Source organism: Mastigoproctus giganteus, chromosome 8 (genome assembly GCF_048544385.1).
Source record: "Mastigoproctus giganteus isolate SK-2022 chromosome 8, ASM4854438v1, whole genome shotgun sequence".
Lineage (NCBI taxonomy): Eukaryota > Metazoa > Arthropoda > Arachnida > Uropygi > Thelyphonidae > Mastigoproctus > Mastigoproctus giganteus.
Window position 1 is genome coordinate 145,349,476 of NC_143582.1, and position 24,622 is coordinate 145,374,097.

General features: G+C 37.3%; 1 protein-coding gene across 1 annotated transcript in view; it reads right to left on the reverse strand.

Annotated features, from left to right (window-relative positions):
* Positions 1 to 23,563, reverse strand: part of LOC150081895 (uncharacterized) — a 199,343-nt gene extending 175,780 nt beyond the window's left edge. Inside the window, exon 1 of the mRNA XM_090378965.1 lies at positions 22,885 to 23,563. Coding sequence (XP_090235091.1) covers positions 22,885 to 23,314 — 430 coding nt within the window. The 5' untranslated portion in view covers positions 23,315 to 23,563. The remainder of the gene's footprint in view (positions 1 to 22,884) is intronic.
* Positions 23,564 to 24,622: the final 1,059 nt, after the last annotated feature.

Genomic DNA, 24,622 nt, shown 5'->3' on the forward strand with positions numbered 1-24,622 from the left:
CCTCAGGCTGTGAGAGATTTAGACAACGTACAAGTTAGTGCAAACGCATCATATTAGTACCCAGCTAAACTCTGAATTAGCAAAATATGCAAAGGCGGCATCGTTAAGTTATATCTCATATTATAATACTTTCACAACGAGTTGCCATGATATTGCACTATTTGGAATAACTAACGCTTCACCAAAGGAGAAGCCGACCGGGCTAGCCGAGTGGGTCAAGTACCTGCCCGGTAACCCAAAGGGCGCGGGTTCGATTCTCGCCTCGGGCTTGGATCAAAGTACTGCAAAAACCTTGGGAGGTGCAATATGGGCACAGAAGCCGATGCGCCAACAACTACAAAAAAAAAACCAAAGGAAAAGACTATTGTTACTTATTCTCAGCTGATACCACCACGTGGGTGGTGGTATCCGCTGAGAATGTTATTATTATCTTTTTATTTTCTCTTAAGAGAAAATAAAGATAATAATAATAACCAACTGCATGTTGCCTTAATGTAAATAAATTATAGATTTAAGTTAAGAATACGTTAGCAGAAACCGGTACTTTAACTGTAGAAACAATTACATGGGTATGTGTTATTGTAAAGGGCTGCTCCTAGAACTCCGTCTCTTTCACTGTGAAGTACAGTACTATACTATGGGTCAGGCATGTGATCAGTGTAGTTTGTGGGTATGTTATGTTATTCTCACCATTTGGCTACACAAAAGCAGAAATGACTTGGAAATCACCTAGCAGTTCTCAGTTTTTATAAATATTGAGGATCAAAATATTATTCTACCAATCGGTACAATAGTATAACTACTGTAGTTATTACACATGAGCAAAATCTATTCTGCCTAACACTGAACAACAATTTTTGAGTCATATCTTATGAGCATGAAAATAAGTTTACTTTATAGATTTTGGGGTGCTAAATACGGAATTAGTGCTTTAAAATGGCAGATTGGCTCCTGTTTTCGAAAAAAGTAGTTTTTTATATTTATACAAACAATGTATATTTTATTTATATGGCAGTAAGATGTAGCTACGAACATACCTGTATCAAACACGGAACCTTTTCGCCTTTCGCCTGTATTCAGTTTGAGTATCCCATTTCACCATCCCACTATAATCGGCTAACAAGGCAGCATTCCATTTGCTTTTGTATCTCTGTTCCATCGCTGCAATGTCTTGATGGAAGCGTTCACCATGTTCGTCGCTGACAGCACCACAGTTTGGCGGCAAGAAACCCAGATGTGAGTGCAATAAATGCATCATCAATGACATGTTGCACCCCAGTTTTTCGTAAGAAGTAAGTGTTTTCAGTGTCTAACGGCACCAGGGGTTTCCCCCATCTCCGCGTTGCTTTTATTGTGGGTGTACCAGTTCACTGGGAAGGCCAGAGATTTAAAAGTGTATGGATTATGGAAGTGTGGTGTTTTGTACCGTTGTCCCTCTAGCCATTTAGCCGCTGGACCTCTTCTGAGGCCCAACGTTGCCCCACTTACGCCCCGTGGAGGCAGACCAGGTAAACGAAAGTCTTTAGTTCACTCTGGCAGGTCCTGCCACCTAATTTCCTGAGATTTCAGTGGCTAGGACCTTGAAAAAAAAAAAAAAAAATTTTTTTTTTTTTTACACATATGTGTGATATCTCTCGATTGCGTAGGGTCATGTCGCTTGAATAAGGATAGACCTAAATATGGGCGTAAGTTAATTTGGATTCATTGAATTTATGTGTGGCGGGGGATTCGCTTGTGTAAAGATAGAGAGGGGGGAGAATGAAGACTGGGGGGTTAAAGGAGGAAGGATAAGGCCAATAGAGTAGGAGGCCTCAATTTGGTGTCAGCAGGGTATGCCCATGCCCTGCCAGAAGGAAGAATGGGGGTGGCGTGGAGGGGAGGAAACAGTATGACCGTCTCCTCCCCCCTGCCGGGGTGGGGTAGAAAGGGCCGGACAAGGGAGCCGGCACAGGTCGCCAATATGGCGTGTGTGCAGCCTGGCTGCAGAGTGGTGGCTAGGCCAGCAGGTTCAGGACAGCATCACAACACTGGCCCCCACCAGGAGGTACATCCAGGGACATGGTCTCTATCGACTTGTTCACAGATCGGTTGAATGCCGGCGTTGGTCATGGGATCAAGGTCTCATCCAGTTTGGTTGTCGTCATGGTCCTTCTATTTCCATTTTGGGTGGTCATTGTTGGTATGTGGTCACTTTCACTGTTTGTTCTGTTATCTGGGCGTCGATGCAGTGTTGTCACTCCTGCATATGGTGATTGTCACATTCTAGGGTAGTTCGTTGGGTAAATTACATGCGCTGTCGGTCCAGTTGACAGGGTGTCCATGTTTGATTGTGATGTTCGTGGGAGCAAAGTCCCGTCCGATATCGTGGTATTTTGATCTTTCTGGTACAGTTGACAAAGTAATGGCACTCATGAGAGCAGAGTCCCGTCCGATGAGTTGTAGTTGTAGTCAGGTCCTGCATCAGGCCTGGGGAAGTTGGGTCATTGCCCTTAGCCGGGTAAACAGCTCATGTGCAAAGCACGAGAGGGCCTTGTAGTGCTCCTCCTCATGTAATATAAGGTGCTCCCGTTCCTTCGGATTAAAGCGTATCTTTGTGATGAAATGACATCTGATGTCCTCAAAGAGGGGACAATCGTGCATTAGGTGTGACCATGTTTGGTTTTCTCCGCAGTGGCATAATGGGGAATCCCTGATGCCGAAAGTTGACAGCTTGGCATTAAAAGAGCCATGCCCTGTTAGAAGAAAGGTGGTGTAGAGCCCCGGTTCGTAAGAAGTAGAGTGTAGAGTGTGTTTAGTGTCAAACGGCACCAGGGGTTTCCCCCATCTCCGCGGGCTATACATTGTGGGTGTGAAACAGAACACTGTCAATGCCAGAGGTTTAAAAGTGTATGGATTTTGTACATGTGTCGTGTACCGTTGTTCCTCTGGTCATTTAGCCGCTGGGCCCCTAATGGGACTCAACGTTGTCCACACTGCCTCGTGGAGGCAGACCAAGTACACCAGTATTATAGTTATTTACTCTGGCAGGTCCTGCCACCTAATTTCCTGAGATTTCAGTGGCAAGGACCTTAAAAAAAAAAATAAATAAAAAATATGAGATCTTCCAGAATCTGCCTGTAGTTGCTGGCTTTAACATTTCCTAGAAAACCAGTCGAAACATTTCGAAAGCTGATTTCTCGCCATCACTAAGGGTCCAGTTTGATGTGGAGCAAAACTTTATTTGGATCTATCAGAGGTTCAAATGCTACGTTCTTCATTCCAGGTGTTAATGATTTTCGTTGAGGCCAACTTCTCTTCTCGTAGTGCATATCCTTGGCACGACTATCCTACTCGCAGAGAAAGCCACAATACTTAGTGTAATACTTTTGTAGTTCTAATAAAATGGTAATTACCTCTAAATCACCACATATCTGCTACTCATATTTCTTATAGTGTATACCTAAAAGGATGTTCTCCGTGTTTGCGTATGTTTCTTTTTTGTGGACGGAATACGCAAGAGGTATTGAAGGCGACATCTTTCCATTGTGTAATAATAATACAGCCTTAAGGCTAACCTTAGAAGCGTCTATAAAGAGTTGCCATTCTTGGAATGTGACTCATGTTCATTGCCGCCATTAGACCAACATTCTTTCAAACAGTGAGTTCACCTTCTGTTTAATAAAATGTATCAGTCTTTATTTCGAGTACGAAATGTCACTTTCACAGAATGATCTCGAACAGTGGTCTCCAAAGTGGGGTGCGCGAGATAATCCGCAATAAATCAATATTTATTAATTATGAAAACTTTAGTTTTTCGAAACGTAATTGAAAATAAAAATTATAAACTTTTTTTAATACTTCATTCAATATGTGGCTTTATTTGACGTAGACGGCTTTTGTACTTTATCGTGTACTTGAACGTGCATGAGCACGTTCAAGTACATGCATACTTGAACTTCAATTTAATTTTGTTTTGTATTTTTTTATTTGTGATCTTTTAAAATTATATGTGATTTTAGATATAATGCCTTTCATGTAAATGATTTATAAATTTAAAAATATATTAAGCTTATATATATATATATATTTTTTTTTTTATTATTTTTTTTTTTATTCCGGAGTGCGCGCTAGCCCTTTTAAGTAAAATAAGGGTACGCGACCAAAAAAGTTCGGAGACCACTGATCTAGAAGATTCCATTGTTGTAGCTTCGAGGCCAAAAGCTCTGCCTTATTCTTCGGCAGTTCGAGATGCTTTTAATTAAGCTCACTTTCTTTGATTTATGAGGTTCAGAAGGATAAAGGTTTGGACAAAATGGTGGAACCCTTGACGTAGACGGCTTTTGTACTTTATCGTGTATATCAAGTTGATATCCATTAGTGTCTTCATTTTCATCAGTGTACAGAAAAACGATCAGGTGGTTCAGGAATAGGTCTTCACCGTCAGGCACGGGACGAATTATAAATAGTATATTTGGTATGTCACTGTCCACTTTTTCTTCATTGTCATCCCTTTTCTAATAGGAGGCACCATACAGAAGTAAGTCTGTGACGTGCTTTGTTGGCTCCCCCCATGTCACGGGCACTGCGAAAGGCATAAAACGTCCCTTTCGATTCACCTAGGCGTTGAATTTTGATGAACACGTAGTGCAGCATATGTGTGGAGCTCAGTTCTTGTTCTGGGCGCCTACTTTACACCCAAAGTACAAGAAGTAGGCCTTTTTTATGGCTCTAGTTAAGGGACGCTTTCTTGAAGTTAACGTGACTTCTCCACAACAGAAGTCATCCGAACTATTCACACAATTACGGGACGTATTAGTCTTGCACGGCACAAATACTGTGCAAAAAATAGGAATTTCACAGAGAACAACCGTTAACTGAGAACAAATTACCTAGTATCTACCGGTTTTCGAGGATTACTGCAACAGAGTTAAAGCCGCATTCACTTCAGGCTGCAACAACTTATCAAGTGACGCAGAGTGAGGTGAGAGTAGCCGATCATGCAATAACAGCGCGGTGTTAGTGAAACTGCGGCATTGCCATGCTTTTTGTCGAGAGCCGTAATTGATAATGTAGACTTGTAGAGTAATTCACTAATATGAGACCCAACTGTCATTCGAAAACAAAAGCCAGTGAACAAATTTTAATGTGATTTTCGTGTTCAACAGCATAAAATTAGTCGATTGGATATTTTTCGTTTTAGTAACATTTTACGTGTTGACCAGTTAATACGACACCGTACCGGAATTAAAAGATTCAACAGAAAAAAAAAATGTTCTGAATCTTAACTCGACTGTCACACCCATCGTTACTGATATTATAGTCTGAACTTTCACTTTCTTCAGAGAATGCATCATCAAGAACATTGTTGATTCCACATGGCAAATGCATCGTGTTTCATAACACCCATTAATCTTTATTCCATTCCCACAACTGGGAAATAGCTGTTCACTTCATTTGTCCTGTTGATGTCAAATCGATGCATGTATCCATTCGTTCCGATTTTCACACATGAATTCTTCAAAGGGTTTGTTAATTGAGATTTTGCCTCTGTTACATGTGATCTGAAATTGTCACATTATAAACAGGAACCTTTCATTATTATTATTATTAGCCATATGGTGCAAGGAAGCCTGAGGCTTATGCTGCACCAGGGGAAAAAAAAGTTCCCGAGAGAGAGAGAGAGAGAGAGAGAGAGAGAGAGAGAGAGAGAGTGTGCCAAGCCCATACTCAGCAGATGTGAGCCCTTCCCACATTATTAACCAAAATCAGGAAATACTCAGCCATGGTCGCTACAGTAACCCGAAAGGACTAGGGTTAAAGCTACAGGGCAGCTTTCATCCCTGCTACCTCATACGCATCAGGTATCTGGTTCAATACGGAAACCACTGCCGTAAAGAGAAGAAAACTGGACACTCTCTGCAACGAACTTTCCTTCTCAACCTCGAGAGTGTGATGTACGGTGAGCATACATGCGCTCCGGGTTCTGGCGGGGTTCCTCCCCCTAGAAATTTCTCTCCCCCTCCGGGGAGAGAGATTTCTTATGTTATGCTAAAGATATGTTGTTGGCCAATAAATATATTCCTCTAAGATCTATTAGAAGGCATATTGTTCCATGCCCATCTAAAATATTGTGTTATAAGAACAATTCATAGTGGGAAAATGACATGAAAACGTTGTAGTAAACTAGCGAGCTGGCGGATAAACTCACGGCGAAGTGTGAACCTGGCAGTGATACAAATCTCGTCAGTTCCGTGTTAAGGAAGTCCTATGGGAATTCTGCCAGATTTGCCCTATGAACTGTTGACCTTCATTTGTGTGTCTATTCCTCGCGGAAACTCCGGTTTTTCATCCAGTAAACAGGCAAACCGTTCAAAGAATGTATTCATTATATTGGCGCCTCATGATTTTAGTTATTTAAGCATACATTGTACTCAAACTAAACCAAAATTTCCTTAACAAATTTACTATTTGAAAATAGTTCATTCAGTTTAACATGTCGAAGTGTAATTATATGAAAATTGACAAGTTTTTGAGGAAATTATGACACCCTGACTTATGTTTTTTATTAAAATGAATATGAATATTTTCCCTTCTTTTTTAATTCTTCTTTAAACAAGTGGTCATAGTTTACTTCTGTAATAGTGCGAAATCCGGTACGTAAAAATACCTCCTGTATTCGTAGAAAGTTATTTATCCACTGCAGCCCAAAACAAGCATGGACATGTGGACATGTGTATATGTAAGGGCGGCACCTAGAACGTTTGTTCAACTCCGCCTTGTGTCTCTGTGAAGAACAGTATCACTACAAATGGGCCAGATATGTGTGTGACGTACGTATGTGTGTGTTCTGTAGTTATGTTCTGGCCACTTGGCTACCCAGAAGCATCAGTCGCCTGGACAGATGAATCTGGGTACTCGTCCACACCACGGGAAGGTGGGCCAGTCCCAGAAAAACACGTAGTCTCAAGAGAGACTCTGACCCACCTAGTGTTGCCAGACGGTGGAACAGATTCCTCTGGGGGCCCATTCCAGAGGGAGGAGATAAAGACAGAAGAGCCCAAAAAAAAAAAAAAAAAAAAAACCACCCGTGGTGCAGTTAGGAAAAAAAAAAAAAGAGTAAAATAATAATAATAAATTAATTAATAAAAAAATATATATTAAATAATAAAGATAAAAAATAATAATAAAAAATAGGGAAATAAGAAGAAGAAGAAGAAAAAACAATTTAAATAAATTGGCTGCACTAGAGTGGGATCTCAAGGCAGAGCGCGTGAAGAACAAATTAAATAAATAAGAAAAATAATAATTTAATAAAAATAAAGAAAAGAATAATTTGATTTAGAAAATAAAGAAGAGAAAAATAAATAAATAAATGAATGAAATGAAATGAAATGAAAATGAATGAATAAATAAACTGGCTGCACTAGAGTGGGAACTCCAGACAGCACGTGGAGAAGAAAAAAAAATAATAATAAAAAAAACAAATGAAGAAGATGGTGGCATACGAATATAGAACTCTTTAAGTCACTGAAGATTGTTTGTTTGTTTGTTTGTTTTGGTTTTTAGGAGCATTAGCAACTAAGGCCATGTTGCTCCGGGAATATGCGGTAGCCATTCCCTGACCTTCCCGCATCCTCCGTATTTGGTGGTCACAGGCTCGAACCCCGGTCTAATCAAGAAGCGTGTGCTATGCACTGCTGCTCCTTCCCACCTGGCTACGGAGGCGCCGGTCACTGAAGAGGCATTGTTAGGTGCAGTAACAACTTCCTGCGCTCAAAGACTTCGGATGCATAGGATTGGAATGCCTTTAGATTGTCAGGTGTTTGGAGTAGAGGCTCTGGTTGCTGTTCTGAGATACCTGGCACAGCCTGCAGCAGGGTCCTTCTTAAGTCATCGTACAACCTGCATTCGAAAAGAAGATGTTTCCAATTCTCTGAACTGCCGCAGAAACAGCGATCTGTTGGTAGCAAACCCAGTAGATGGAACTTTTCGTTGAGGGACCCGTGTCCAGTAACCAAGTAGGAGGATTCCAAGGTGAGAGAAAGCCAGGTCTTTACCGTTTTCAGGGGTGTGAAAGTGACATCAGGGAGGAATTTTCTGATAACGGAGCCTGTGTGTGAGGTGTTCCATCTAGACTGCCAAATGTTGACGAGTTCCTTATAACAGCGAGCTCTTTCTGCTTTGGGGTCAATATTGAGATTTAGTTCTAGGCCTTGTATCTTCGTTGGTATTTTCTTTTTAATTCTGAAATTAAGCCCTCTGAAGATAACAAATAGATCAAGCGGCAGAGTTCCAGCTATCACCTGGATGGCAGCTGTAGACACTGTTCGGCATAATCTGTGCGTGGCCAAGAGCATAGCACGTTGAATGGAGTTGACCTTGACTTTCATATGTACTCGTTGAACCCGGTGGAACCACGCTCCTGCTGCGTAGGTCACAATGGGGATGAAAACAGCTTTATAATACAGAGAGAGTGTTTTTTTGGAGAGTCCCCAGTTGCTCTTGGAGATCCTCATGATTGCAGCTGAAAATCTTTTCGTTTTGACCCCTAGGTATTGTAGATGTGGAAGGAAGCTCAGCTTATGGTCAATGATCACCCCTAGGACTTTAGCCTGTGTCACAATAGGAAGCTGTTTTCCAGAGATCTTGATTTGTGGTGGGCGACTTAGGTCAAGCTTTGATTTAAAAAGCATCATTTTTGTTTTGCTGGCACTGATTTGAAGCTTGTTGAGAACTGTCCAGGAGTAGAGATCTGCTAGGACAAGATTTGCTTTGTTTTCAAGGTCGGAGCGTGATTTCCCAGAAACAACCATAGTCAGGTCGTCTGCAAACGCCACAATTTTGCATCCTTCAAAAGTTTTAGAAAGCCAGCTGTGCAGGACCATGTTCCACACAAAGGGCCTCAAGACAGAACCCTGTGGGCAACCCCGAGAGGTTGGTCTAGTTATCTGCCCAAAACAAGCATGTCTAATGAAGGATTAATGTCATAAAATGTTCAAAGGGAAACGCAGCCTATTAGCAAATACACTGCTCCTCATTAAAATAGCACCACCTAAGAGGCATGCGCGCTTTGAACTCAAAAATAAGCTGAATTACAGATACGAGAATGGTTCAAGAATGGTTAACTTTATGTATCAGTTGAGCAGTATTTACTTCGTAAATGCAGTTCACAGCTATATGAAGTGTGTCATCCATAAACAGCGATACAAGTTGCCAAACATCACTGTAGGGAGTCTCGAAAGTGGGAATACCTTTTTGAATATTGAGCTATGCTTGTTTTTTTAATTAATTTGTTTTATTTTATTGATCACAAAACAGCAATATAAATAGCCAAAATTAGGCAGTCTAAGATATTTCAGTAGTCTTACATCACAATTTTTAAAAATATGCATCAGATAAAAGACAAATGGCCAAAGTACTTGTTGGGATTACAAACCTGTACTCCTGAGTATAATTAGAAGCCAACAATACCCAACAGTTCAAATAAAATATTAACTAAATTAGTAACGATAGCTATGGCAAATAAGATACTGGTTGTTAATACAAATAATTAAATTTAAAACATTGTAAAAAAGTAGTGGACTTCTCCATTGGAGCAGTGTCTTTTATTTAGAGTACCAATACCAAGGGAACTCTTGGCGAAGTGCCTCCACAGTGTGAGATCGATACTTAGCAAACCAGTTTGCTAATAGCTGTGAACAGAAATCGTCTGTGACGGACATGTACAGAGTAAAATTAGGAGTAAATTATTTATTTATTTAAAAGTTTATTTCTAACCCGTTTTTTTTCTGTGACTTCTATTTAAACAAAATAAGTCGATATGAAGGTCGTTAAAATTACCCATAGCTCTATTTGTATATGCTGCCATATAGTAGAAGTACAAATGATTTGTCCTCGTCAGGTCCACTTTAAACAATTTCAGATGTCTTGGTGGTCGGATAGGACAGTTAAAATTAATGGAAGATATACAGGATACGAGCTTGGGTGCGATAGTTGTGCCCAAGGAAACATGTCCACATCGCGTAAGCACTGTCGAGATTTGACAGCCGCATGCATGCATGTTTTCTGGTAAATCCGTCCATTCCGTCTAGGTTGGCCACTTCAGGTATCTTGATGGACGGACAGGACAGTTAAAATTAATGGAGGATTGCTTGGGTGCGATTGTTGTGCGCAAGGAAGCATGTCCACATCACGTAGGCACTGTCGAAATTTGAAATTTCGGTGAGGAACAGTGAATGTTTATTGGTAAAATAAAAATCGTGTAAAATAAAAAAAAAAAAAACGAACACATCGTGTGCGCTTTAGTGAAAATTATTTTACCATCTCTTTTGATGTGTCTACCGTAACCTTTGCTTTGACCTGTCACTCTTATGTATGAGTTTATTTTAAAGCCCAGTGATCTTCAAAAAAATTAAGAGAAGTTATGTAGGCCAAGATCTGAAGATCTTGGTGATCATATCCTCACGAAACTCAGAGAATTTTAGATTTCAAAAAGAACTGAATGGGACAGAGCTGTAACCACATAGACGGAGGAGTCCGAACACCCATGCGGCTAGGCGTGCACGTTATTCTTTAACTTCACCAGTACAAGCCCGACCAATTATATTGATTCATTGATTCTCTTCCCCTAAGCGTAGACAAGGGCGACTAGGATTTGCGGGACCGAGTGCAACGTAACTGTGCAGGGAAAAGTGCAAAATAACTATGCGATTCTGGTGATTATCCAATATTTTTATAAACATATAATATAACATTTGAGGTTATTAGAGGACTAATGACCTCAAATGTTATATTATTTAAATTTGAATTTTCTAGGGGTTTTCATTACGAGTTTACGATACTGAGTGAGGTGCCATGACGCGTGCATTTTTGATGTTGTTTTAAACGTTTCTATCTAATAATTTAAAGTGTTAGAATTCCAGTTCTATGCTGCATATGCTACTGATTCAGTAGAAATGGATTTCTGTTTAGGAAAAAACCTTGCTGTAAGTTATCTCATCTCCGCTTGAGATCACCTAACTACAGCCTCGATTGAAGAGGCCTTTAAGAATTCCGCCAGCCTTCGACGGGATTCGAACCTAGACCTCTCAAAGGAGCGATAAGTAGTAAAACTACTATACTATTACGGAGGACGTTGCGCGTGTTTGCGCGCGCGTTTTTTGGCAAAAACATTACAGCTGTTTCTATGACGACAGTTACGTCAAGAATATTTGACAAGAACAGTTAATCATAATCAGATAGGTAGTGATTAGTTCCTGTCAATGTTCGGCAGTCTGAACTCATCCCCCTTCCATAAAGGACTATAATCACGTAGAAAGCGTTACTATTATGAACTTAGAGAATGGGTACATGGCAATTACCGAGAAAGATGTTAATACAAATGACAGATATGATTAATCTTTCTTAGATGTAGCAAAGCAAAATGAGTTTCGTCTACATGATCTTAGCAAGTAGTCAAACAAACACTGGGAAATATAAACGATGAGTTCATACACTCCTACGCTATTTTGATAAAGGAATATCTATGAATTCACCATTGAATGAAGGGTTTAAGTTTCTTGGTTTTAAGTAGAAGCAATAATCAGGGATAATTATAGAGATGATGCAGAGTTATTACGCTAGACTGTATAATCCTCTTACCTTCCTGCCTTGCCGATTAAAATAACAGATAAATGAATTTTAATAAAAATTCCTCAGAATACTGTTGGTTGGTGTGCCAACAGTTCTCGCTACAACGATGCCCTTTAATAATTGCGAATACAAAAATTAGGAAATGCATAAGATTTGTGAGTATGAGCTACTAAAATCAAAATCAACTGTTCAACAGGCAAATGAGAGAACTGTGTTAAGCGCTCTCTCTCTCTCTCTCTCTCTCTCTCTCTCTCTCTCTCGTCCTTCCTTCGCTCTTTGATGGACAAAGCTGCTCAGACTTGAAGCATAGACATAGATTGACAGTTTCGACGATTCACCGAAGGAGGCGGTTGCAACTCTTTCGCATCTCTTCCACCCCACTAGCCCTCCACAAACTTACGAGCTCTCTAAAACAAGAATAGTCCTATTTTGACCAGAAGCCTTCGTGTTTAAGCTTCCGTGTTAGGGTTCTGGGTTTTGTTGTCCTTTCTCCAGGTCTTGGAATGGTAGATAAAAAAAATAAATAAATTTTTGTTTCCTTTTGAAGCAAGTGTGATATTTATTTGTGTATTATTGTATATCACATAGTAATCGGAAAAATTTCCGGATTGCTTCTACTCCCTTCTCTTGAAAAATTTATTTTTAAAGAAAAAATTGGAAAGTAATATAGGATCTTATAAGAGACGTAATACCTATACGATTTGTATAGCATTTTCGTGTTTTTATTTGATTTTATTTACTTATTTCATTTATTTATTCTTTTTTTTCTTGCAGATAGTTGTAATTTTTCTTTTGACATTTTGGTATCATAACTTGACATTCTAACTAGAAAACTATTTTTGTACGTAATTAGTTTCCAAAGAGCTGTTCCTTTAATTTGGAATTTAATGATCTGTAAATTAAAAAAATCTTAATGCATATATATATTATATCTTATTCCATCTGTACTTTTATTTAATAAAACAGTCCTAGCGATGAAATTTATGTGATACCGGTTACAATTTCTAAATTCCTTTAATATATTCTTTATATTTTCTGGTCTTTTATCTCTATACTTTTGATTTTCTGCAGATAACGTATATCGGGCTTGAAAAGTTGATTCACTAACGCATTCAAACATCATAAACTCAACTTTGAATACCTTGATTATCATTATCTCCGCTAATTCGGTTGAAGTTTCTGGCTGTAGATAAAGTTTCACAGGGAGAAAAGTTTTTTTTTTTTTTTTTCTAGTAGTATTTTAATTTTGTTTCTGCCCTCTGGTTATCTTTAAGCTGATGAAAATCTAAAATTCCTTCCAACATAATAATCTGTCATACGATGAACTGCAAAATGATGCTCATTAACCAAGTTTCCGGAGTTTTGATGAGATGATTATCTTAGCTATGAAATATTATATTCGAGTTTATTTAAAATGAATAACATTTTACGTTACTCCGACCACTATCTAATATAGTATATTTAAACCATCGTACGTTATTAATATTGCAAGAAATCATAATATTCCAAGAAATCAGAATTCTGAGATAAAGTGAGCTATTGACTATAAGACTCATTGGCTACAAAAATTAACCAAGGAAGTTACTTAAGGAAGAAGAAAAGCAGCGTGCTGATTTATCCATAATCAGTTAAAAAGTCACCTTTTACAGTAATGTGATTATTCCTAAACCCATATTTTTAATTGTTCATATAACTGAAAGTTATATATTTATATTAGGTTATAAATAGTAATATAGAAAGTTTTTAGGACCTTACTTTTCTTCCATATTTACCTACCTTACACTTATTAACATTTATTATTAAGGTACATCTTTGTAAATACGATCACTGCACTAAAACAAACTTTTTCCCCTCCTTCTCGAGCGTTATACGTTATGACTACATTATAGTTACTCCAATATAAATTTGAAACTTGTATTATATATATATATATATAGTGTGTGTGTGTGTAAGAGAGAAAGAAATAATATTCGTGTCTAATTCTTAACTAGTTGTGGCAGGACTCTTAGCGACTAATATATACAGTACTCCATTCTCTTCTCGTGGCGTTCCTACAGTAGTCCGTGTATGTTATATCTGTAAGAGCGTGCAAGTTTAGAGATCGATTTGCGTGTTTTGTGGGCCGAGGAACCTAGAATATTTCGCAGAGAAACCCTAACATCTCCGTCTAAGATCGGCTAACTACACTCTGAGTGAAAAACTTATGATACTGATGAGAACCAAAACATTCCAAATGAATGAAAAAGTGACGAAATCATATCACAAAGGACTTTCGACTGATGAAGGAGAATGCTGATTCAGCACTGGTTGCAAAAGCAAACTTTTTATTTTTGATATTAATAACCTTCGCCTTCACCTTCGGGCTTTCGCCCTTTCTGGACATGTTCATGAAATGCACTTTCATGTAGGACTTGAATCCGAGGGTCAGCAGCTGGATCGGAATACTGCCATAAATATTTCTATTTATGCTTTTTGCATTTCAGTTAGTAAAGGTACGTTGTTAGCGGCAGAAATTAAATATTTGCTATTATAACAAACGTAGACCCAGTGTCCTCCATTAATTCTATTATACAGTGGAGCTTCCTAAATCCGGAAATTTGGGATATGATCCTTGCCGGATCTTGAGAAGCTCTTCTGTAAAATAAAATAAAAATAAATTTTCTGTTTATACTCTGGGATGACCACACGATCAGAGGAGTTTACAAGATCTAAAGAATACAAGAAACATCACCGTATTTAGCAGTCACGGGCTTGAAGCCCGGATACTCAAAGTACTTGTACTTATCTATCTTTGCGTTAGACTACTCGGATACGGCGGAAATGAAAAAGGATATCGGCAGAGGTGTATTTCTAAAAAAAAAAAAGTACCGGAACGCTCGTCGTAAAAAAAATAGTACCGGAACGCTCGTTCTCCAGAAGGCTATATTAATGCCACATCGACTGTACAGTAACTGAATCAGACTTCAGATTCACAGTTCATAGAACAACTAGTTCTAGTGTTCAGCTCATGGCGAATCAAAATGCAACGTTCGCACGCATCACAGTATATCTCATTCGTTGGATTTCTTTATCTAACACATTGTACTTTAGTAAGAAACGTTCAAGTTTCATTGCGAAATTTATATTTTTGTTTTTAAATAATTTTTAAAGATTACTATTAATATATTATTTTAGTAGCAATGGGTAAAGTAGATATTTCTCCCTCCCCTTTGATTATGCCATTGTTTCATAATATTAGGTGTATAAATTTAATGATTTTCTGTTATGACATTTAGAAAAAAGTACCGGAACGTTGTTCCGGCGCGAATACACCACTGTATATCGGTTCTACGTTGGTTATAATAGCAAATATTTAATTTCTGCCGCTAACAATGTACCTTTTATAAGCTGCAAAACTGAAATGCAACAAGTATAAACAGAGATATTTATTGGGCAGTATTCCGATAAATATTTCTGTTTAGCAGCTCGCCTTCGGATTCAAGTCTCACATGTAAGCACATTTCATGAACACGTCCAGAAAAGGCGAAGGCCCAATATATAATATACAGTATTTATAAGCGTACGTTACCTTTATCTCGCTGTAGAATACACTTTCACTGGTATACAAAATTAAGTTTCATTATAGAATGTAGTATTTATTTATTATTGCTGTATATTTTTTGAATAACTACCATATGACCAAACGAAATTCAGAATTTAAATTGCAATGAAAATTACAGTGGGCTTAGTAAACTAGTAATAGAGCAAACTGTTATACCACATGTGGCCAAGGAATTGCTTTATTATCAGACAAATGACTTCACCGCTGGCATTTAGTCTGCCATTTATTTGAGAGAGATAGTAAGTCTCGAAATTGACTGTTAGGTCAACATCTCACCTTTCAAATATATGGGATTGTAGTCTTTCGGTGGTCATTTGTTTGGAAGTAGTGCAATACCTCGGCTGTTTTAAATTCTGATTGCCGAAAAAACATATGTGGACAAAAATATACGTACATTTACATATATGTAATCATTTTCCTTTCCAGAATATCTTAATATTGTAGATGTTTGATTAACCAACGGCAGAAGTTTCGCACAATCGTTTCCGAAGTCCCACTGCCCAGTTCTTTAACAGTGGCACATTTCCCACAGAATCTTGTCAACAAATGGCGGTATACAATCGCATGGTCTTCTAATAAATGGTTGAAGCATGGTTAAAACATTTTTATGTCTCCGCGGTAAAATCTACACCATGTACAATTATACATTTGCCAATTCGCAGATGGCTTTCCGGATTTACCCAGAGTCCTAATGACAGCCGGAAAATGAGTGGTGCTGGATTGTCGGATTTGTGTGGCTCAACTGTGTTCCTATACATCCATGCAGCTAAAAGAAGTTCACATAACTGCCATTTGCATTTCGTAATGTTTAACATCATCGCGATAGTTCTTAGCTCATTCTTCTAGACTTGGGAGGAAAACAGGTTTAAAGGTGAAGATTTTACAATTTACTATTTAAAAAAATGAAAAAAATAAATGAATTTTCTGTTTACACTCCGGCGGGTCACATAAGGTCAAAAGAGTTTTTACAAAATAGAAAATAGAGATAGACAAGAATATTACCATACGTAGTAGTAGTCGCACCGGCTTGAATCACGGTCACTTAAAGCGCTTGTACTTCAGTACCCTCTTGCTTGACTACTCTTCTACAGTGTTTTATTCTGTTGGGTGTATCACAATATGGCAAAAATAGCATGAGCCCATCCTGCCAGGCGCAGGATAAGGAGATATTTATTGGGCAGTGCGGGTGTGCAAAGTATTTCTTGTTGCACATTGGACCCCCTTGATATAAAAGCGCATCATTTGTATGTCACAAGTTATCTGGAAATTGTGTACGACCAGGCGCATCCATTCATGGTTATAGTGAGTCCATCTGTGAATATGCATGTCACAAGGCCGGAGTTGTCCAGAACTGGTTCCAGGAACGTGAGAGTAATTCAGACTACTGTGGTAGCCTGTCTGATCATCATATATCAATCCAGTTGAGTATCTGTGGGATGAGGTGTAACGAGCTGTTCGGATTTGAGATCCGAAACTATCCAGTTTGCAACAACTTTGGGAAGCAGTTGAGTTAACATGAATCAGCATCCGTGTGGTATACTTTGGACACCTCGATGAAGCAATGCCGACGCATTGAGGCTGCTCGGAGAGCTAAAGGGGGACCTACTCGCTGTTAGTAATGTATACCTAATAAAGTGGTCGCTCAGTGTGTGTGTGTGTGTGTGTGTGTGTGTGTGTGCGTGCATATATATAAAGTGAAAAAAAAGGAATATATATACGGCGAGAGAGAAGGGGGATAGAAGGTAACAAATAAAATTAGAGATAAATAATTAAAAATTTACAAAATAAGGATGTTGCCACAACTTGCAAAACCGGCTTCATCAGATGTCAAAGCAAAATAGCAATATGTCTTCATTTCTGATGTAAACCACAAGTCAAAGAGTAAAAAACATAAATAAAAATGAGGATAAAATTTTGTTACCGAAATAAATTAAAATAAAATTTGTTTCATTTTTTATTTTCATTTTTATTTGTTTTTTGCATTTTTGTTTACAAAATAAAAAATACAAAATATTATTTTTTAAAATGTATAAACAAAATAAAAAATAAAATATTTTTTTTGTTTACAAATTTTTTTATTTCATTTTCATTTATTTCGGTAACAAAATTTTATTCTCATTTTTATTTATGTTCATTCTTTTTACCCTTTGGCTTGTGGTTTACATCAGAAATTAAGACACATGTTGCTATTTTGCTTGCAATCCTGGCCGTTGACATCTCAGGAGGCCGCTTTTGTAAGTTAGCATTAGTAGAAGCATATGATGCAAGAAAGCAAGCTTATACAGCATCAGCCAAAAAAAAAAAAAAAAAAACCATTTCACACATACATTTGCTCTAAAAGTTTGTCCAGTTCTTCCTTGAATTTATTTAAGCTATCTAGCAACTTCAACAACGACAGATGGAAGTTTGTTCCAGCAATCAATTATCCGCTGGCTAAAATCAAATTTCTGCGCATCTATTCTACAACTGTCTTTCCTCAACTAGAATTTATGGTTTGTAATCTGAGCAAGAGGAAGAATCCCATCAGCATTGAGCCTGCTCAAACCATTCAAGGCCTTATACACCTCAATGAAATCACCTCGCAGGTGCCTAGTCTCCAGAGGCTGTAATTTGCAGAACTTAAGCCTTTCTTGGTAAGAGGATCCCTTTTTTTCCCCTCACCAATCTTGTTGCCCTTCTCTGTACTCGTTCTAACAACTCTACATCCTTCTTAAAATGAGGCCTCCAGACCTGCACGCAATATTCAAGGCGCGGCCTCACCATTGCCTTATACAAAGGGATAATCACCTCCTTTTCCCTACTAGCAAAATTCCTGTATATCATTGAGAAGACCCCATGACCTGCTCTGCCAGCCTGTCTGCACTGCTCAGAAAACTTTATATCTGACTGCACAATTAACCCCCAGGTCTTTTTTATTCTCTACCACCTGAGTGTAGTACTGCACAGTTGGTACGTTTCTCTGGGGTTACTTCTGCCCATATGCCGTACTTTGCATTTGCCAATGTTAAACTTCAGTTGCCACTTCTTAGCCCATCTGTCCAGCTTTTCTAGATCCTGTTACAGTAGCATACTGTCATTAACAACTCTGCCAACCTTTGTATCATCTGCAAACTTGGATGTTAAGCCTGATATACCTTCATCAGTATCATTGATAAATATATAAAACAACAATGGGCCCAACACCGAACCCTGGGGGACCCCACTAATAACTAATAACATTAGTCCATGAAGAGCAGTGTCCATTGATTACCACTCTCTGTTGTCTCCCATTCAACTATCCTTTCATCCAGTTGTGTGGCAACCCTTATTTTATCAATTTTGTAATTATTTTATCAATTTTGTAATTATTTATCTCTTATTATACATATTTTATTGTTACCTTCTATCGCTCTCTGTCTCCCTCTTTTTTTTTTTTTCACTGTATTGTCCATGCTTTGCAGAGGTTTAGCACTTGCTGCCTTTGAATGCACTGGTCTACTTCCCCATTTTTCTGTCGTCTCTTTTCAATTTTTCTGCCTTCTTGTTTCCACGTTCTTGTTATTGTATTCAACATATATAGGTGTTTCGGGTATCCGTAAGATACCTGAAACGTCACCCTCATGGATTGTAATGTAGGAGAGCAGCCTAATAAACTATATTATTAATTTTTCATGTGGTATAATAGTGGTTTTAATATAATGATAACCTTATAAATGACAATGTATTTAAATAGAAAATGTAATGGCTGCAGATGTTGTGTTTTCATAAGATATAACACGAATAAATAAATGTCGGATTACACTGTAAGAAACACTAAACACGAAGCATTCATGGCAAAATTTGAAATAAAATCTGTAACTGCATTACGGTAAAAATAATGGAAGTTATTTGCAAGGCATCCTGTTGTTGTATCTCATATTCACAGTATGATTCAACATATTCGGTTATTTTTATGAGATTCAACGTATTCATATTCACAATATGATTCAACAAAACGATGCATTGTAAATAACCGGTTATTTTTACTATGTACACAAATGATGCATAGTGTAAATAACCGGTTATTTTTATTATGTACACAAATGATGCATAGTACGCCAGTAATCTTTTTTCGTAGACTTGTACGCCAGTAATCTTTTTTCGTAGACTTGTACGCCAGTAATCTTTTTTCGTAGACTTGTACGCCAGTAATCTTTACTGAGGCTTTTAGTCCTAAATTTTGACTTAGATATATTATTATTATAAAACTTGTATAAAATTTCAGTTTACACCAACAGAACCTGGTGCTTATTTTATATCACAAATGTAATCTGCTAGGAAAAAAAAAAAATTTTTAAATACAGTATACCGTAGCATAAGATGGGTCACCACCATAAATCCATTCATATTCGGCGAACTATTGAAAGATGTGTTAAAATAAGTAGTGATATCATATATTTATGTTCTTAGAGAATATGTGTGCTTAGATAATACCACACAAGAAAGAAGTTATAAATGAATTAAAAATATAAAAATACCCAAAAATATATTTTGGAGACAAAACTGTTGGACACGTTGTAAAAAAAAGTGCTTGAAGTTCATAACTGAATGAATTAATCTGAATGAATTAAAATTCTTAAACCTCGAATCAGTTAAATTTAATTCAGTTCCTCTAAAAAAAAAAAAGCTGTTAGTGAAGTTAAAGAGTATGATAGCTAATTTCTTATTAACCCTATTGAAGCAGTTTATGCATTTCAAAACTCATTAATCTGCGATTTATTAGATGTGTATGATCATTCTGCTAATTAGAAATAGTTATAATATATAAAGATATCATAATAGTAAATATCAGTAATGAAACTACAAATTCTGGCCTCCGCGAGATATGTAAACACCCTCGGCGATGCTTTTTAACCATGACAAACCAAGCCAAATCGTCCGCGTTCCGACTCTTCGCACTCCGGTTATCCTCCCCAACTTCGAGATGAAGCGAATGGACGGATAGCTACTAGGCGTAACTCCTGTACCGCCAGGTCCGCTTCATGGATACATTTGAGGAGTTAATATTATAAACATCCAGAACCAACATGAGTGTAGTGTGCTCTGAACCTGGCTCGAAGCATCAGTATTTGATACATCAAGCCACTTAATCAAAAACTGTTTATGGGATTATTTTGCGTATTCTCGTGCTCCTGGAGAAGCAATGTCTAGAAACACGTTAGCGCGATAGTAGCATACGCCCATAATAATCCGAAAACTTTTCTTCAAAGAAATCGGTAAGAATTCAATCTGATAACTTGAGCGTATAAATAAGTTCTTATATTTGACATATAATTCAAATACCATTATATATTACACTGTACTGCTTGCACGTATAAATAAGTTCTTATATTTGACATATAATTCAAATACCATTGTATATTACACTGTACTGCTTGAACGATTTGATACATTTTGTCTCTCTAGTAAAGGCGTTTTCTCTCCCTTATGTATAAATGAAGAGATAAAAATATAACGCTTGACTGACATTTCTGTGTCTTTAAAATTAACGAGACGCCACCTAGTGGTGTTTATGTTATGTGTATGTGTGTCAGAAAAAGAATATGGGCTAGTGACGATTAGCCTCATATTTGCTGTGAATCTAACAGAGGAAAGGGGACCTCAGGGATTAAGACATCTAGTAAGAGGACTCAGCCAATAAACCCTTCCACGTAAACTTCTGTAAAGGCCCCCATGTTCTAAAGTATATTTGTGGGAGTAAAATCCTCTTTTCAGAGGCTTAGTTTACGTTAATCTCATCTAATACTAACAAACGTATCCCTGGTATAAAAACACGCATAAAAGCCGCCTCCCCCCCCCCAAAAAAAGGAAAGTGTCCCGCACCTTTACCAATTTGGCAAGCTGAATCGCACCTAGGTCTTTTCTCTGGGATTTGAAAGAGCGCCTGCAACCACACCATTAACTTTATAGATTGTTCTGAGAAGAAAATACAGTAATTGTTATATAAACGAATCCTAGAACCTACCCAAATTAATGGTTTAGCAACCAGTATTGTGGCGTGATCCACATGAAAACATTTCACTAGTTTATTGGCTTACTGTGCGTAACGTTTGTGATACTCGTGATGATCCATTTAACTATTACTTCAAACCTGTATGTAATACCACACACTAGATTAGCTAAGTATTTGCTGCGTGACTTTTGCAGATAATATAATTTTACAATGCCATTTCTAATGATGATTCGAGCTTTATCAGCGGCGGGTACATTTTGACTTTTTCATTACCACCATAGTATTGCTAGAGCGCTTTTTAAATATAGATATGATACAATATTAAAATACTCAGTAAAAAATGAATATTTTTAAATTTGCATTTCGATGGCCGCATTTTTTTTTTTCTTCTTTTCTCTTTCGTACTTTTGAAACAGGTGTGAGAATATAGAAACTTTTCTTTAACATTCCATTCTCGGAATGGTATATCAAGTTCGCAATTCGCAAATTAATTTTATTATTATTATTTTTTATTACTTTGTGTTTAAAATATAAAGTATTATAAATATCTCAGCAGTATTACTAAAAATATCAACGATCCCTGTTTGCAAGTACTATATAATATGACAGAATTTTTATAGCATAATACATTCATTATGAACTTACAATTCACTTCAGTATGAAGAGGACTTGCTAAACTCAGGTGAACTGGCTTTTTTTTTTTTTCATTTTTTTTTTTTTTTTTTTCATTTTTTTTTTTTTTCATTTTTTTTTTTTTTCATTATTGAACTTACCAGCGTCGGTACATTTTACTGTTACTGGCATCACTTCTTTTATCACTGACTTCTGTTTTCCTTTGCGCTGAGTTGTAATTAGTACTTTTAAGCACATATATTTTTATATCTTTTAGCATTGCTTTTATTGTATCTTTTGACCCATCTTTTTCCAAATAAATAAAATCCTTGCTGTAGCAACACCAGTGCGACAAAAATACAATTAAATATGCACACAAAAGCATTGAACCTGGTCAAACGACCATCCATTATGCATCCGAACAACATAAAATGATTATGATCACTCTGAGCTAGCAACACAAGATTTCATTATTAATTTCTCGTGTGATGACGTATTTTACCAGTATGCATATTTTACAAACAGTACGCTTAGGAAGCTTATTTTTTAATAGGAAACCTATCTCTTTTGAATTCAAATAAATACACAGCCAGAAAAAAATATGAAGGTGGGAAAAATATATAGCTATAACTGTTAACTGTTCTGGGAATTTCACACCAACATAACTCCATCAAGTGGTACTTAATTTTTACACTTTATTTTTATTTTAATATAAACGGAGAAAAACAATGCAATTTTTTTTCTCTTTGGAGTGGAATTTTAGACCTCTTTTACCGATGTAATCACCTTAAAAATCGATATTATTGCACACATATGTTATATTTATTTGAAATTTTATGTTATTAATTTTGTTTTCTAATGTTATTAATATAAAAATACAATTAAACTATATCAATAAATAATGTTTAACAGAAGGAAAAAAAGACAGAAATTAAGAGAACTGCTTTTAAATTCTTCTAAAGGATATCGGTGAAATGTTGATCGCATAATATCAGTGAAAGTGCGACATTACCTCTTCATATAATCTTATTTCTGGCACTGCCTGTAATTAAAAAAAATGTCTGTCTGTGTGTATATTATATATACTTACCCACTCCAGGGGCAATCATATTTAAGAAACATAGGATGATGGACACAGGCAGCGGCATGCACGGGACAGCCTTCCGGAATGGGCCATGTCTGTCCCTAATGCTGACCACTTCATATTTAATTCTCTTTTCATTGGGATGGTCACCCATAGTCACAAAGTGAGGATAGAGCAGATGTGGGCAGATAAAAGCTTGTTGATGTCCTTCTGTCACAAGTTTTAGGTGGCTACCATTAAACTCTGCCTTGCTACTATTGCTTGGCCTGTCAGTTGGTATACCAGTGTGCTGTCCCACAGATCTCGCTGTCTGTTCGTGTATGCACCCTTGACAACCGTTACTCACATTACTTTGTTTAGCTTTAGGTTCCAAGTTCCTCGCTGAGGGTCCCGAACCAGAATGTATTTCCGGATGAGGCTGGTTACTTTCTGACATTGTGTTCACTCTCGATACCGTTGTTTTAGTTCGGCTGTGTATACAAGGAAATCTCGCCAAGCCGTGTCACGTGAGGCGGGAGTGGCTTTCTGGTTGCTAGGTACATATCGCAGACGGCGGCATACTGTCACCGAGCCGTCTGCATACGCTAGATTTTGCGACGTCACTAAAAGAGTTTCACACAAACGACGGAATTTGCAGTAAAGGTGGGGCCTTCATAATTTTTATGAGCGGTATGCTGAACATAAAACTATAGCAAACACTTTTTTCTTGTTACCTTTTTTCTTTTTTTTTTTTCAACCCCACCCTGTTGCTCAACGGTAATTCTGTAGCCAATTTCTAAAGACACTTCGTGTGCGAGGGTATCCCAGGACTAACCTATTTACAGCAGGGTGTCAATTGTACTGTTTTTATAACTGAAAGTTACTTAAGGGAGGCTACGGCATCGCTGCTAAATCGGTTCGCTGTTTCTAACCTAGAATATTTATTTGCGGATACGAAATTCTCTTGCGCCTGCTTCGACTTGTGACGTTTCAACTCTTGGCCAATGGTAAATCGGAAAATTTTACTCTGGCAGTCTTCTGAGGTATGTTGTGCCGCGGAAACCTGGCAAGTTGCAAGTCTCGGGTGTCACGACAATGTTGAATGCGAGTCTAAACAGTGCACAATACGGCTTATGAGAGCTCATAATCACTGCATTTCAAAGCATCCTTTTATTTGCTTTCCTGTTATTTATTCATAATAATATAAAAAGGTGGAAAGAAGAGAAACTAGAGCACAAGGATAACAGAGACTAAATTTTAGCATCTATGAATGATTTATATAAAAAGGAGTTAAACACATTGAGAGATCACAAGTAAAGAAATAACTGGTTTTAGTTAGGAAACTCTCAGGTAGACTGCATGCTGAAAACAACAAGAAAATCATGTTATATATACGGCTGTCTGTTATTCGGCCAGCATACTCCTAAATTTTGATAAATTATTACTTTTTTTTTATCACATCTGTCTATCTTAGGCCTATTATTAAGTCCTACTATTACTGGCACGTAGCAATCATGAACTGCTGTTTTTTTCTAATTATTATTTGGATGTACTGATTAGTGCTAGCCCTTGATAACGTACCATTCAGTGTATCCTTATATGATAATTAGCTGTAATAATTTTAGAATGACTTAATATTTGTTTATAATTTTTGAGGCTTCTCTTGTTTATGACTTAGGGCGCACATACTTTTTTTAGTATTAACTAGCCTGTTTTACATTTTTTTGATGTGAAAACATCTTCGGCGGTACCTAATTTTTTCGGA